At 38.7% G+C, this 16,106-nt stretch overlaps 1 protein-coding gene across 7 annotated transcripts in view; it reads right to left on the reverse strand.

Annotated features, from left to right (window-relative positions):
* The window catches only part of USP25 (ubiquitin specific peptidase 25), a 146,829-nt gene that overhangs the window by 50,267 nt on the left and 80,456 nt on the right, over positions 1–16,106 (reverse strand). For 6 of the 7 annotated variants that reach the window (XM_073303658.1, XM_073303650.1, XM_073303634.1 and 3 more), the window contains exons 6-10: positions 15,279–15,365; positions 8,632–8,769; positions 7,484–7,560; positions 6,131–6,204; positions 1,478–1,626 (exon numbers count right to left, since the gene is read on the reverse strand). In XM_073303658.1, the coding sequence (XP_073159759.1) occupies positions 1,478–1,626; positions 6,131–6,204; positions 7,484–7,560; positions 8,632–8,769; positions 15,279–15,365 (525 nt within the window). The remainder of the gene's footprint in view (positions 1–1,477; positions 1,627–6,130; positions 6,205–7,483; positions 7,561–8,631; positions 8,770–15,278; positions 15,366–16,106) is intronic. The other variant, XM_073303641.1, reaches the window with a different exon arrangement.

Consider the following 16,106-nt stretch of genomic DNA (forward strand, 5'->3'; position numbering starts at 1 on the left):
GGTCCTGGTTGTACCAACAAGCTCTGTTTGGGACTGTGTTCCTATCATACATTAAACTTTCCGTTTTACTGGCTGGCTGAGAGTCATGGTGAATCGCAGGAAGAGTGGGGTGCAGGGCCCTGACTCCCCCACACTCTGACAGAAATGACAGCTACAAATTGGAGAATGCTTTTATTATGCTGTTATGCTTTGTAATTAAAAGCTAATGTATATTTTGACACCACTTTAAAGGAAATAATGTTTTGTTATTGTAACATATTTACACGAAAGGAAAGACTACATCTGAACTGAGGAGACAACACAATCCTTTTAGGAAGGATTTCACATTCTTGAGATAGGTGTGACATGATAGTGAAAATACATAAACTGAGAGAATGTGGCTTAACCATTATGGGGGATGCAAAAAAAGAATCATCTCATCCCCTTCTACTTTTGCCTGCATATTGAAAACATTTACATCCTAATTTATTCAAATAAAAAATAAATTTCTAAATAATCCAGCCCACCCCAAATAATGGAGTGTTGACTTGTCTTTTTTTTTTTTTTTTTTTAAATCTTAGGTCAGAGTTAAGTTCTACTAACATATTGCAAACAGGCTAGTCCCAGACTAGATAGATATGCAGTCATTATGTAGTGTGTTAGACTCTTCTGAAGATGATAAATTGTCAGAAGAAAGAAAAAAATGTCAATACCTGGCAAAAACCACATTTTTATAATTGTACTACGAACAACATTGTACACGTGTGTCATCTGTACACTAAATTCAGACCAAAATTGTTACCTGAAAAATGTCAGCTCATTAGGTCATGCAGGAGCTTAAAATCTGCAGGAGCAAATAGCAAGGCACCCAAATCCATTGCCTAAATAGTCAAAAGGAACCCAGCACAGCTTAGCCTGTGCATGTTCTCTATGATACAGTGATTCAGTATGCAAATGAGGATTGAGTCAACTATGACAGGGAGGGGTTATGCAAATGAGCATTGTTACAGCCTGTGCTACTTCACCACTATAATTGTCTACTCTGGCAACTGTGTTCTAGCAAAAGCAGGGTAGCCCATGCGAAAAATGATGGTCATGTGACCCTCAATGCCATCTCAGAAAGATGAAGGTGGACCCATAAGTCTGCAGAGGGACATCTCCAGCCACACTGGAGACATGGTGTTCACTCAGGACTGCACGACATAGCAGATGCAGCAATTTTTTGCATCACCATATGCTTCTCCAGGGCCCGATGCTGAACTGACTCCTTCTATTTGATCTGTCGGGTGAGCAGTAGCCATTTGCACTCCTTACAAACACAGTGCATACCACACAGGCTTGATTTAGGCTTGGCTTACACCACTACAGCAGCAGCCTGCGTGATCACCAGCACAGTGCTCTCTGGGGATCTGCACTCTTGGTTAATAATCTTGCCCTGGATTTACATCACCATAAAGAGGCACTATTAGCCCCTACAGGAACCAAACATTTAACTCACCTCCTGGCCAGACTTTCCAGAATTTTCTGAATGTAAAGATTCAATCTCCCCTTCAATCATGGCAGCTTCTAGGCACTCATGCAGATCTTTAAAGCCATTAACCTGGAGTGGGTACTGGCCAAACATTTCTGTGTTTTCAAATTTCTTACCTTGGCAGGAGAGAGGTATTAACAATGAAGGTTTTATGCATAAACATTTGTCATTTAAGCGTCTAGTCAGTCATGTGTTAGGATCAGAGAATCAAAAATGCAGAGCTGGAAGGGACCTTGAGAGGTCATTAAGTCCAGCCTCCTGTGCTGAGGAAGGACCAAGTAAACCTAGACCCTCCCTGACAGGTGTTTGCCTAACTTGTTAAAAACCTCCTATGATGAGGAGTCCACAACCTCCCTTGAAGGACTATAACAGAGCTTAACCAACCACCCTTACAGTTAGAAAATTTTTCCTAATACCTCACCTAAATCTCCCTTGCTGCAGGGTAAGCCCATTACTTTTTTTGTCTTACCCTTTAGTAAACATGGAGAACAACTGATCACAGACCTCTTTATTGCATCCTTTAACATATTTGAAAAATGGTATCAGGTGTTCCCTCAGTTCACTTTTCACAAGACTAAACAAGCCCAGCTTTTTAAATCTTTCCTCATAGGTCACATTTTCTAAACCTTTTATTATTTTTGTTGCTCCCCTCTGGACTCTCTCCAATTTGTCCACATTGTTCCTAAAGTGTGGCACCCAGAACCAGAGACTGCTGAGACCTTGCCAGCACTGAGAAGAGCAGCACAATTACCTCCTGCATCTTATATATGCTATTCCTATTAATATACCCGGAATGATATTAGTCTTTTCTACAGCTGCACCACATTGTTGACTCATATTCAATTTGTGATCTGCTATAACCCCCAGATACTTTTCAGCAGCACAAATGCCTAGTTATTCCCCAATTTGCAGCTGTGCATTTGATTTTTCTTTCCTAAGAGAAGTACTTTGCACTTGTCTTTATTGAATTTCATCTTGCTGACTGCAGACCAACTGTCTAATTTTTCAAGGTCATTTTGAATTCTACTCCTGCCCTCCAAAGTGTCTACAACCCCTCCCAGCTTGGTGTCATTTGCAAATAATGCATCCCTGTAGTCACACTGTACACACCATTGTGATAGTCTTTGTACAAAATATGCCTTGTAAAACATCATTTGAAAACTAATAGCTTAGCTTGCTGGTCAATAATATCGTGCTGAAACATGTGTAGCAACATTATATGTACAGTTATGAACATAAGCTGAAGTTATGACTGAAATGTGTTTACCAGACATTTCTGTGGACTGGATAAACCAGTTTCTTGAAGACAAAAGACATGCTGACACATCTAGCCAAGGGTCATCAAAGTTGATTGATAATAACTGGTCAAGTGGCAATTCTTTGGCAGCGAAGGGGGGCAGAAACAGATTGATTTTCATTTTAGCGAACACCATAGAACCTCCTTCACCATGAGACCCCAAGTCTCCATCCCCATAGCCTGAAGGAACTTTATCTAGAGGTAACCCTCATGAAAACGCATTTCAAAGGGTGACGGGACTATAAAAGTGAGAGGCAAAAATACCCTAAGTATTCTCTCTCTCTATCTCACTATTTCACATGAGAAGACAGAAAAAAACAGCCTTTGGATTTTGGGAGGAGTTCCAGCCTGTTGCTGGAAACATTTGGTCAGAATGTCACCTTGAACACTCTAGTTTGTTAAATTTGAGTTACTATAAAGTGTTTTATCTTTATTTCTCTTGTAACCATTTCTGACTTTAATGCCTTATACTTGTACCCACTTAAAATCTCTCTTTGTAGTTAAATAAACTTGTTTTATTCTTTAAAATCAAAGCTAATCCAGTTTTGTGTTTAAACTGAATTGTCTCCAACCAAAGTAGTAAACTGTTGTACAATGACCTCTTATAGGGGCAATGGACCTCTAATAACTGGAGATGGCTGGATAGCGGAGAACACATTTGGTAGGGGTAGGGGGGAGAGGTATCTGGAATTGGGAGTGTGTGGGGGGGGGTCACCATGCAAATGGTAACCAAGGCTGGTGGAAGACAGTGTGTGACAAAAGTCACTGGCAGGCTGCAGCTATACACATTCTCAGAGTGTGACCTGCATGCTCTTTGGCTGTTTGTAAGGGGCCCAAGTTTGGGAGTAATAGCAGCAAAGCACTATGAGGCACCCAAGGTTGTAGGGCAGGTGGTGATAACCCCTCACTGTCTGTATTGCATCCTAGAATGTGATAGTGCAAATTTTATAAGCACTCTCCCCACTCTATTACCTAAGTCATAAATGAAAATGCTGAACAGTATCAGACCCAGGACTGACCCCCTGCGGCACTCCACTAGATACAACCTCTCTGTTTGACAGCAAGCCATTGATAACTACTCTTTGAATATGGCCTTTCAACCAGTTGTGCACCCAACTTGTGTAATTTCATCTAAAACACGTTTCCCTAGTTTGCTTACGAGAATGTCATGCGAGACTGGGTCAAAAGCCTTACTAAAAATCAAGGTATCACATCTACTGCTTTCCTCCTATCCACTAGAGGCCAGTAACCCTGTCAGAGAAAGAAATTAGGTTGGTTTGGCATGATTTGCTCTTGACAAATACACGCTGGCTATTCCTTATAACCCTCTTATTCTCTTCGTGCTTAGAAATGGATTGTTTAATAATTTGTTCCAGTATCTTTCCAGGTATCGAAGTTGGGCTGACTGGTGCATAATTCATCAAGTCTTCTTTAAAAAGGGGAACAAAGATAGGTACTACATTTGCAAGTTCCAGATTATATACTGGTATTGAACAAATCAATCGGATGCATGAAAATAAGTTACTTTGGAGGAAAAATGATCTGGATAGAATATTAAAGTGAAAGACTATTTTGCTCCTCAACCACTAAAATCTACTACATATTTTAGTTCCTACATGTATGTTACTTTAACAACTAGTTTTACTTATTATTGATGTAGCACTCCCGATGTGCATAGCATTTACAGGTGAAATGTCAGAGCCCGAACCAGGAAACTAATTCAATAGTTCTTACTTACCTGTATAGTCCCAGAGCCAATGGGACTACTAATGGGATGAAGAACTATTGGTATAAATGTTCTGTAGAATTAGGCAATAAGAAGAGGACAAGCTAAGACTTCTGCCCTGAGAATGCTACAGCAATTTATACAAATCTGTAAAGACATCTTGCTATGGAGACAGGGAGAGTAATAATGGGTAACACCAAAAAGAAAGAAAAGAATTTTATTTTACATGTATTTATTTAGGCATACTTTATGTCAGTCATTACAAGAGTCATGATTTATGACCCATTGCTTTACTTCTGCTCCTTTGGTTTTGTAACCTTGCCATGTTCCGATGTAGAAAACATGAATGAGAGTGCGTGAGTGCAGATATGAGTTGGAATGTTAGCTCAAAGTAATGAGTTTGTAGGATAGATTTGAAAAAAGAATGAAGCAGGAGGGAGGATGTTCCAGGTAGACACACAACCGGGAAGTCTCTTTAAATTTGGTTGAAATGTTTTTCAGAGTGACTTCTGTAAAAGTGGAACATCATAATCTTCAAAGTATTAGAAATTTTAAACTGCTACATGTTCCATTGAGAGAACAGCTCACTTGCAAACACATGCAGGAACAGGATTTTCTGTAGCCTAGTAGGAAGTATTTGCCAGTTCTCAGGAGCGTTTACACTCAACTCTACCTAAATTGTGCTGCACCTGAACACACACACACCTTGACTGGAAATTATCTGAAGTCTTCCTAATATTAGTTTTAAAAAAACCCAAAACCAAAACCAAAACAAAAAACCCCACTATCCATGTCCTTGCTTTTTCTATGAAAAAACTGGTCACAGTTGTGGTCAAATTTTTCCCATGCATGTGCAGAACAAATTTTGTTATGTGCACCAATATGGAGGTGATGTGTGGTGGGGGTGGGGCCGAGGGGTTCGGAGTGTGGGAGGTAGCTTAGGGCTGGGGCAGAGGGTTGGGCTGTGGGCTCAGGGGTGGGATGTGGGGTTCATGGTGCAGGAGGGGGCTCAGGGCTGGAGCAGAGGGTTGGGATGCAGGGGGGTGAGGGCTCCAGCTGAAGATGTGGGCTCTGGGGTGGGAACAGGTATGAGGGGTTTGGAGTGCAGGCTGCCCTGAGGCCGAAGCAGGGAGAGAGGACTTCCCTCAGCCCTCTCTCCCCGCAGCAGCCTGGGGAGAGATGCCGCTCCCCGGCAGCTCCAAGGCTGGGGCAGAGGTGCCTCTCTCTGGCCGCAGCAGCTCCGGGGCCAGGGAAGAGAGTGTCTCTCCCCACCTCTGCCTGGTTGCGGCAGCTCCAGGGCTGAGGTGGAGGAGAGGCGCCTCCCCCCGCCACGGCAGATCTGGGCCTGGGGGAAAGGCGCCTCTCCCCACCACAGCTCTGAGTGCTTGCACAGCCCTTGATAGGCTGTTGCGGGGCCATGCAGCTGCGCGGCTTAAAGGGAACTTATGCTATGGTACATATTTTAAAGATGTATTCTGTGGAGTAAGGCATCATTTAGAAATTGCGTGCAATTATACAGTTCATTTGTTTAACTAGATGTATATTTAAAAAATTTTAACTGACATCTTTTCTAGTTCAACTACAATAAAATGCATACCTTCAAGCACACCCACTGCTAGAAATCGTCCATAAAACAACTCTACCATTGGGTTCTTTGGCTTCTCTCCATCCCTAAAAAAATGAAATATGCAACTGTAAGACCAAAACCAACAAAGCCACATAAACCAACAGTTACAAAATGTAAGAAGCATTTGCATTTATTATGTAAATCTATATAGTGGCATAATTCATTCTTAATTATTGTAAATGTCAAGTTTTGTACTTTCATCTGCTCATGGTAATCTAAGGATTTATATATTCACAATGGTGAAGTGTATTCACAAACTAAGTATATTTTATTCTGGGAAGTTCCATGCATATCCAAACTCAGAATTGAAGTCATTGTAAACTTGTAAACATACATAACCATGTACGAGTGAGTTCCCTCCACCCTCCTAAAAATTTAATTGTTCAAATGAAAAAGAATGTACAGTGACACAGTGAATAGTTCGCTTTTGTGAGAAGAAATCGGAAAATAGTTAGCTTTTCTGAGAAGAAATCGGAAGAAGTTTTGAAAGTATTTAAACTACTGTATTTAAAAACAAATTTTCTTTGAAGACAAAACCCAATTGATTGGCCATGATGCATTTTAGTTCCTTAATATTTTTCTATTTTCATACCAAGTTCCCTACGTTTCCTAAGATGAAAAAGATAAGATAGCAAAATAAATAAAACTTACTGAGAGTACCTAGAAAGAAACATATCTGCATTTAGAAAAATCAGCTTTTAACTGAAGTACAGTAAGATGTTATCTGTCCCAGCAACAAAATGAATATGTTTTCAGGAAGGGGGAAGGGATTAATACTAACCAGAAAACAAATATACCCTAAAGTTAAGGTCAGATCCAGCTGTCATTGAGTTCAACGGAAGTCTTACAATCAGGAATTGGACTGGGCCATTACAGTAGTTAAAACAAGAAAATTCTCATCGACATTCAGTGTCCACTAATTCTTTTTATCAGTCCTAAAAATTTACAATCAACAAAATAGCCAATTTGCATCTATGCCTGAAAGATAAAAAATGTCCAGTGCAAAAATGAACAATGCCTTTGAACATGATTAGATAAAAAGCGATAAAAATTCCTGAGCCATAACCACCTTACAACTTACACCACTGCTACCACTAGTAGAGCTGGACTACTTATATATTATAAGCCCTATTTCTTCCAGTGTAGACAGGACTCAAGTTATCTCCTTTTTTAAAATTTCATTTCCATAATATGAGTCATTGGTTGATGGAAAGGACAGAGGAGTCAGTTGTCTTTTAAAAAACAGCGTAAATATTCTTTAGGATAGGAAATTAGATGAAGATTTATATGAATATACATTTTTGCATATCAAAAACCCCTTACCTCTCCTCTTCAGCTTTAATTTGGAAGGCATCTTCTAACCAATCTAATAGTTTATGCGTGAATTCACTCACATCTTGCTGTTAAGAAAATAAACAATGATTAATACATATTTATGTGTATTCTTTAACACTATTGAGTGCAGCACAGTGGCTTCCACACCGACAAGAACTCCAAAATCCAAGTGTTTCAAGGCCATGCTACAATGGTTTTCCAATCTTGGCTCTCAGAATGTGTTCCTCAACAGTCAGTACTATCCAGACATCCCTAATACTTAGGCAGATCTCAGAGATCTCATGCACCCCCCGTGCTCCAATACATCTCTAAGTCCTTTGGTATGTGACATGTGGCGATTGATGCTATCCACGTGGAACGCTGAACTCAGTGTACCGTAAGCAAATGATTTAGCCACCAAGTCCATGTGGATAAAATGACAGATTTAAGTAGAAACAAACTACTTGGAAACAGTAAAATGTAATAGCTATGATTTAGAACAAAATGAAGTACCAAAACTCTCCAAATGAATCAATATCTAGCCCATTCCTCCCATCTGGGGATCCAAGATTAATAATTGAGATATGCTGTAGAGCCCTGCAGCGGGACCAGGATCCTACAGGTCCCGCAGGACCCACTGCCATAATAGCGGAAGCGGGTATTGTGGAATGGGACGGAAGTGGGATTAAAAATAGTCCAGTTCAGGGCTCTAATGCGCTCCCCATGAGTAAGGCTCTGCCAAAGACTACTAACTCCATTTAACTTCTGGATCTTACACATGAGGCTGGAACTCAAGAGCATGGTTCTGGTAAAAATCTTTGTAAAGTAATATATATCACTGCTTTGAAGTTGTTTTTTTTGTTTGAGTGTGGCAGGGGAGGGTTAATTTAAAAGCATGGATTATGTCAGGCACACTCTGCCACAAACTTCCTTCCATTTGGAAAATGGATTTAGACCTTGTGTCTGAAAGCAGCACTCCAATGAGATCATAGAACATTGCACGTGGACAACAATTAAGTGAATAAAGGAGAATTAGAAATCTTATGGTCACCAACTATGAACATAGTATATTTTGCTTTTTATTTAGGTTAAATATTTACTACTGTTCAGAGATCATAGGGAGATCCAATTTTAAATACAATTATAATAAATATTACCTGCTGAGAATCATTTGATTTGAATGCATCTTTAAGAATTTCAACTGCTCTAGATGGATCAACATATTTTCTCTTTGAACCAACGAGAAGTGCAAAGAGATACCTCAATTCACGCATGAAAGGCAAATTCCTATGTTCCTGTATTTAAAAAAGAATAAAAACAAACATTCAACAATTTTCCATGAAGTACTTTATCAATCTTGTAACTATAAAGATAGTGTGTAAACTGGGAGCATATTACACACGTACTAATATTCAGTCTGCTGCCATATTGGATGCAAACTTACTCATGCATTGCTCATGCTGTGCCACATGGCTTTTGTTTGACTCGTGCTGTTACGTGGAATGTGGATTCCCCCTCTACCCAAAAAAAGCACTCCAGCAAAAAATGCAGTCAAACTTGAGTAGTGAAATTTAGCTTCTAAGCCCTGGTCTACACTATGAATTTATGTCGGTAAGACTATGTCACTAGAGGTGCGGAAAATTCATACCCCTGAGTGACGCAGTTACGCTGACCAAACTCCTGGTATACACAGTGCTATTTCAACAGGAGGGCTACTCTTATGGACATAGCTACGGCCTCTCAAAGTTGGCGAAGCTCTCACATCAGCCTAGGTAGCGTCTTCACTAAGCGCTACAATGGTGCAGCTGTGCCACTGCAACACCATAGGTGTAGACAAGCCCTTAGAAACTAGACTTTAATGGCTATTTAGCCTTCAGACATCAGGCATAGCTGAACAGCGTAAGTGGTGGAAGCGTGGGGTTGTGTTTAATACTATAAATAGGCTTACAGAATTTGATTTTGATTTTTTTTTTGTAACTGACAGATATCAATTTTATGTTGACGAATTTTTTTAACCAATTTACATTTTTTAACAGTTGCAGGAAATTATAGTATCATTATACAATTATTTAATGACAGTAGATGTTCAGATTTAATTGTTAAACCTTTATACACTTAAAACACAAACTGTCAACACTGTGTCAAAATATAGAAAATAAATATCCTTAAATCAACAAAGCATACCTATTTTTGCTATTCATTCGCTAGTCCATTTGTAACAAGCCTAATTCAAAAGTCTAACTTGCTGGATTTTTATTCTAATTAAAGTTTTCAAGCAGCATTTTTCTTGTTTTGCCCATCTGTAAATTTCTGTTATCACGGATGAAAATTTTTTTCATCAGTTTGTGTGTGTATGATAAAATCAATGTTTACTGACAATTACCAATAAAAATGTAATCCTTCCATGACTAACTATAAGGTTCAAGATGATATTCTCAATTTACAGTTAACACCAGGGAAAAAATTATACTATCTAATGATCTTTCAGCTCAATAGCATTTCATTTTATAAAGTGAACTTCTACATGAGATCAACTGTAATCCATGTTTGCTTGAATATTAACTATTCCTGTACTAACTACCATTTGCTAACTATACCATTTACTTTACACTGTGATTAAAAAGTATGTTGGCTAACTGAGGATGGGGTGTGATGATAATATAATTGCCTAGAAATATTTAGTGTGTAGGCACACTAAGGAGGGGGAAGAAGAGTGGGTCCAAGAAGAGACTAACAAGAGTAATGAGATTAAATCTAAGAAAAAGAATTTAAAATCTTCCAGCAGTGAGATTTATCAGTTTAAATGATCAGTCTGTAAAAGCCTCCCAAAGAAAGTAGCAGAAACCCCATCACTAGACATATTTAGAACTAAACTACAAAAACCCTAGGAAACAAAGCTGGAACCATCTTATATCAGTTCTACTCAGATTTTTTGTCCATCTGCTTCTGATGAACTCACTGTTTCAGCAAACTCCCTGGAATACGTGTGCTTTAGGTGGGCCATAAATTTGCAAAGATAGTGTGCATTATTACTGCTTCCCTTGATGGAATTAGGTGCAAGATCCCCTACATAATGACCTGCTCTATCTCCTCCAATCCTATTAAAAATACCTGTATGGTAATATGTAGTTCTCTTTCTAATTTCAGGAGAGAAACAAAAATAATAAGGGGAGCCTAGAAATATTTCTAGCCTGCAAAATCAAAATCTAGTGAATTGAAATGTAAAGGTTTAATTTAAGCCAGGTTACAGGTACTACTGTACAACACTAGCCACACCTCTCTGGCTTCTGAAAGGGTAGAAGATACTGCTCATGAATGATGCTCGTTAATTAGGAAGGACAAAGACTACTTATTCCAAATATAAATTAAATGTACCAACACCCTAACATGGTATAGATGTCAAGCCTGCTTGTCAAACTGGTATTGATCGCTCTGTAACAAACAACTGCAGTCTAAACAAACAAAGAACGGACTTGTTTAGGCAGTTCTGTGGAATGCTACCTGGTATGTTTAAGAGCAATGTGTATAAAAATTGTGTCTCACAAATTTTAAAGTAGGAATAATGATTATGAATATATTCTGCATGCATGTTAAATACCTTTCATATTCATATAGGCCTCCAAGTAGATTTACCTGCTCTTCCAACCTACTTCACAGAAAGTCAAAAAGAGCAATATTCATAGAACCTTCATTTAATTTAATACACACTTCTTTCCAATGTTAATAAAAATAATGTTTTTTAAACTTTTAAAACTGGCTTTTTAAATTTAAATCAGATTTTTATTTAGGTGTTCCTAGCAATTTAGTTTTCTTCCATTTTAGAGTCTTAAATTGTTCAGGTGGACAGAATTTCACACAGTGGTATTCTTCTACCAGGAAGTTTCAATTTTAATGTTCATCTTTTCATAGTTTGTATTTTAGACTAGACTGCATGTAGTATCTTCCAGGAAAGCATTGGGTAGGAGGAAGGTGGCGCGGTTTTAAAATTCTGACAACATTCTGAAGAGTTTTAGGCCTAACTGAAATGCTCATCTCATTCCTACTTCTGACTTGTTAGGGGTACTCATGCAGACAGCAGTCCCTTGTCATACAATCACAGAGACTCCAACTCTGCGGAGACTTAGACACATATTTAACTTTAGCCAAAGGGAATAGCCCCACTGGCTTTAAGAGGAACTCTCAGTGTATAAGCCTGTGCAGAATGGGGGACAAACTGTAAACTCTGAGACAGAAACAATCTTTTCATAATGTTTATGAACACAGTGACCAGAATTTCTAGGCACTACCATGACACCAAAAATTAGCAATACCTGACCAATCACAGTCTAGAATCTTCTAGCAAATACTGTACAGTTCCTAACACTATAAATACAGGTCCACAACAAATTTTTGCATTATAACAAGGGAGAACAGTGAATGTCTATAAGACAACGCTCATTTAGCACAGTGTAAACTAAATTTTGAAGAGTTTGTGTCTACAACTGAAACAGAATTGTGTTTAGCAGAAAAACTATTCAGAAAGAATTTATAGAAAAATAATTTATACAGTTTTCTTTGTCTATAGCAATTTGTAAAATTCAAATACACCTCTACCCCAATATAACGCTGTTCTCAGGAGCCAAAAAATCTTACCGTGTTATAGATGAAACCGCGTTATATCGAATTTGCTTTGATCCACCAGAGCGCGCAGCCCCGCCCCCCCCAGAGCGCTGCTTTACAGCGTTATATCCAAATTTGTGTTGTATCAGGTCGCGTTATATTGGGGTAGAGGTGTAATTTAACCTGCCAGTAGTTATGCTGAAATAAATTAGTTTTAAAAAAAACAACTGTATTTATAATGTAGTGCATTATAAATTTGATTAAAATTGAACTACCACAAATTTTCAAGTTATGCTAAAGCTTTTACAATAGATTAAATCTACTATTTAAATTATTCCAGTATGCTTCTATCGATGTGCACTTGAAAATGACTATTTTATGTAAATGTGACCATCAATACCACTACCTTCTTTGTTTTAGTTTCAAATTCAAATATGTGGTCACAAAAATATGGATTTAACATTACTATGTCGTCTCCCTCATAATCCGTAATACTATGCCCTACTCTACAGGCCAAAATATGGTACCATGTGGTTACAGTAGCTTATGTTGTCTCCCAAAGTTACACCAGCAGCGAAAAGCTATAATGCATATCTCCTTGACTATGAGCAAGTGGCCTGGAGCCAACCCACTTAGTGTGGTTCTATCAGATTTGTTTGCTGAACTGAGTGATATCAGTTAAATACCGGGATGGGAACAGTGTTGAAGAAATAGTTCGTGGCTGCAGGAAATGGTACTGCCTATGGTGCAAAACTTTCCTTTATATAGTACAGCTCTTTCACCAGTGAGAAAAGTTGAAAACAAAGTTTAAGTAACTTATCCAAGCACACCCACCCACAGAGAAGTCAAAAGCAAAGCCAAAATTAAACTGAGGAGTTCCTGGCATCCAACCCCACTCTCAGTTCATCAGAGCATGAAGAGACATAAAACAAAGATTTTGAAACTTTGTAGTCAATAAGGCCTTGTCTGCACTAGGGGAAAAAATGGTGCATTCTTAACTCGTGCTAGCTAACACATGGTAGCTAACACAAGATACAATCCTAACGAAGATAAACAGTTCACCTCAATTGCTAGCCAATGTTAAACTATACCGTGCCTCATTTCACTAAGATTTTCTCTTGTCTCAGGCCATGTGTACTTACTATCTTAGACTGGCACAGCTGTTCCGATACAGCTGTGCTGCTGTAAAAGTGCTCATGTAGCTGTGTTATGCTGATGGGAGAGAGCTCTCCCGTCGACATAATAAAACCAACTCAACGATCAGCGGAAGCTACGTCGACAGGAGAGTGTCTCCTGCTGACATAGCACTGTACACACAAGTGCTTATGCAGACAAAAAACTTATGTCACTCAGGAGTGTATTTTTTCACACCCTTGAATGACAAAAAGTTTGCTGACGTAAGTGCTAGTGTAGACATAGCTTAGGTTACCAGGTTAGCTAACATGACTTAAGAAAACACCTTTTTCCTAGTGAAGATGCATCCTAAAAGCAAGGGTCTTTGCTCTGATATCTGTCCAAGTGTTAACCAGTAATTTTCTTGAATTCTCCCTGCAGTTTCAATTGGATATGATCCCTTCGCACCAAATAATTGCATTGCTATGAGAACAAAAAGCATTTCAGCACAGAGGTGGCCACTTTCCAGTGGTAGATAAAGAGATGCATGTACATCAATTTACTTTATTCATTCCCCTCAGGGTGGAAGGTGGTCTATAAAACATAAGTTACCATTAAACATAGAAGGGCAATATAGACCCTTACCAAGGATTCTTGCTCTCACCAACCCAATCTGAATCTCCAGTATACCAGCTGCCAAGATGCCTACACTCAAGCCCATACGTTTGGCTGACATTGTGCTATTCCATGCATCATTAGTCTGACAAAGTCTGACATGGTCAGAGTGTCTACAAGATAGTATGTTTGGAAATGGAATCTGTATAATACTGCAAGTGCTAACCGCTGTGTAGGAGATTCTTCTCCAATTGCAACAATTGAAGCTCATTTACTTGATGCCACCTAATATATTTTAAGTGCTAGAAAAGCAAGACAAGGAACTCAAGAGTATGTGTAGTTGCCAGTAAGACAGGTAATGTAACTGATGTCGAGATGCTAGACAGAGATCAGTGGATAAATGTGCAAAGAAAAATATTTTAGGACAGCTATTTGGCTGTGGAAAGCTATGTTGCGATCAGACCTCTTTCAATTAATGGAATACATTGTCCCTTTACCCCGCCTTAATAAGTTCCTACTACAGCCTACATGGTACCAGTTGCGCACCGTCTTGTGGTCTTACTCAAATGACTCAGAGATGCCGTGACTTACAGTTGACCAACCTCTGAAAATCAGGCCATGAACATCTCCAGGCTTTCCTTGCTCCTGTCTCACATCGCTGTAGAATCTGAGCATCCCAAGTACCTATGAATTTATGCTCTCAAACACACCCAGGAGCAAGGAAGTTATTATCCCTATTTTGTCACACTGTGGACTGAGTCACAGAAGATTAAGTAATTCACTCAAGGTCACACAGGAAGTCTGAGGCAAAGCTAGGAATTCAATCCTAAGTCCCATTCTAGAGCCACAGGCACAAAACCAGCCTGCCTCCCAAGTCTGTTGAGAGAGGATGAATCAGTAAATAGTACAGTACTTAATTTCAAAAGGAGGATCTGTGGATAATTAAGATCTGTGAAAATCAGGCCCAATATTAAACAGTGAGTGTAGCCAGGTCTAGGCTACAAACTGTTGCTGGCATAGCTATATTAGTTAAGGGGTGTGATGAGACGCGATCTGTGATCTACACAGTTGTGTTGGCAAAAGCCCCTCGTGTAGATGCAGTTATACAGGCAAAACTGTGCTTTGGCCAGTCTAGCTTATTTTGCACGGGGTGGTAGAATTAACTTGCAACAACAAAAGTGAAATTTTGCTGCTATCAGCTGCATCCATACTGGAAATGTTTTGCTCGTATAGTATGCCTGTATAACTATGCTATTGAAGCCTTCCAAGCGTAGTAAATCCAGATCTCCTAACTCCCAGCCCTACATTCTACCATGAATTTACAATGCCTCCAATCTCCCCTTCCTACAAAAAGCACAAAGTAAATATATTTAGTGCCTTTGAAATTACTAACAACTAGCAGTCACACACAGTATGAAACTGAAATTACTACAGAAATGCCATGTTAGTCACTGGAAATATAGGTTTCTAATTTTACCTTTTGGTTTCGGGGCAAATCTTGAGCGCTTGCAGGTGGACTGTAGTTCAAAACTAGTCTTCGAAACTCCAGCAGGTTAAATAATGACTGAAATATTAAAAAAGAAATATTCAAATGCTTTTGCAGGGGAAAACAAAATCTTTCAAATGTGCCTTAGCAAAATAAATTCATTGTTAGATACATGCCATTCTGAAGTTCTTCTTACACACGTTATTTAGATTGAAAACTTCGCTTGCCATATTTACAGTAGAGAGAAAAATGTGTATTGACAAATGGCATAGTGTAAAAAAAGGTCATTTGTATATGATTTCTTTTATATATATTCTGGAGTCTTTAAAAATAAGAGTCATTTGTATGTGATTTCTAAGATTTATATAAATCTTAGAAATCACATACAAATGATTTATTTATATATATAAATTTTTTATTTTATTTATATAAAATATAATGAAAACTTAAGATGGCAGTAAAATAAAATTTCCTTTTTATAATTCATATTTAAGATGGCATTATTTTCAAAACAAGAAATGGAAAACTGAATTTCTAAAGAAACTCCTACTTTCTTTACCAAAGACACTACGCTTACAAACTAACAGAAATTATTCCATGAAGATAGGGGTTCAGCTCTTACAATATTTAACATAAATGTAAGATATTCATATGTCCCCCATCACCACAGTACCTGTACACCTCAATCTTTCATGTACGTATCCACACAACGCCCCTGTGAGGTAGGAAAGTATTAGTATCCACAATTTACAAATGGGGATTTCAGGCACAGAGTGACGGAAGATATGTCTACCTGCGAGGGTTGGAGGGGGGAGGAGG

Source organism: Lepidochelys kempii, chromosome 1 (assembly GCF_965140265.1).
Source record: "Lepidochelys kempii isolate rLepKem1 chromosome 1, rLepKem1.hap2, whole genome shotgun sequence".
In the NCBI taxonomy this organism is placed as follows: Eukaryota; Metazoa; Chordata; order Testudines; family Cheloniidae; genus Lepidochelys; species Lepidochelys kempii.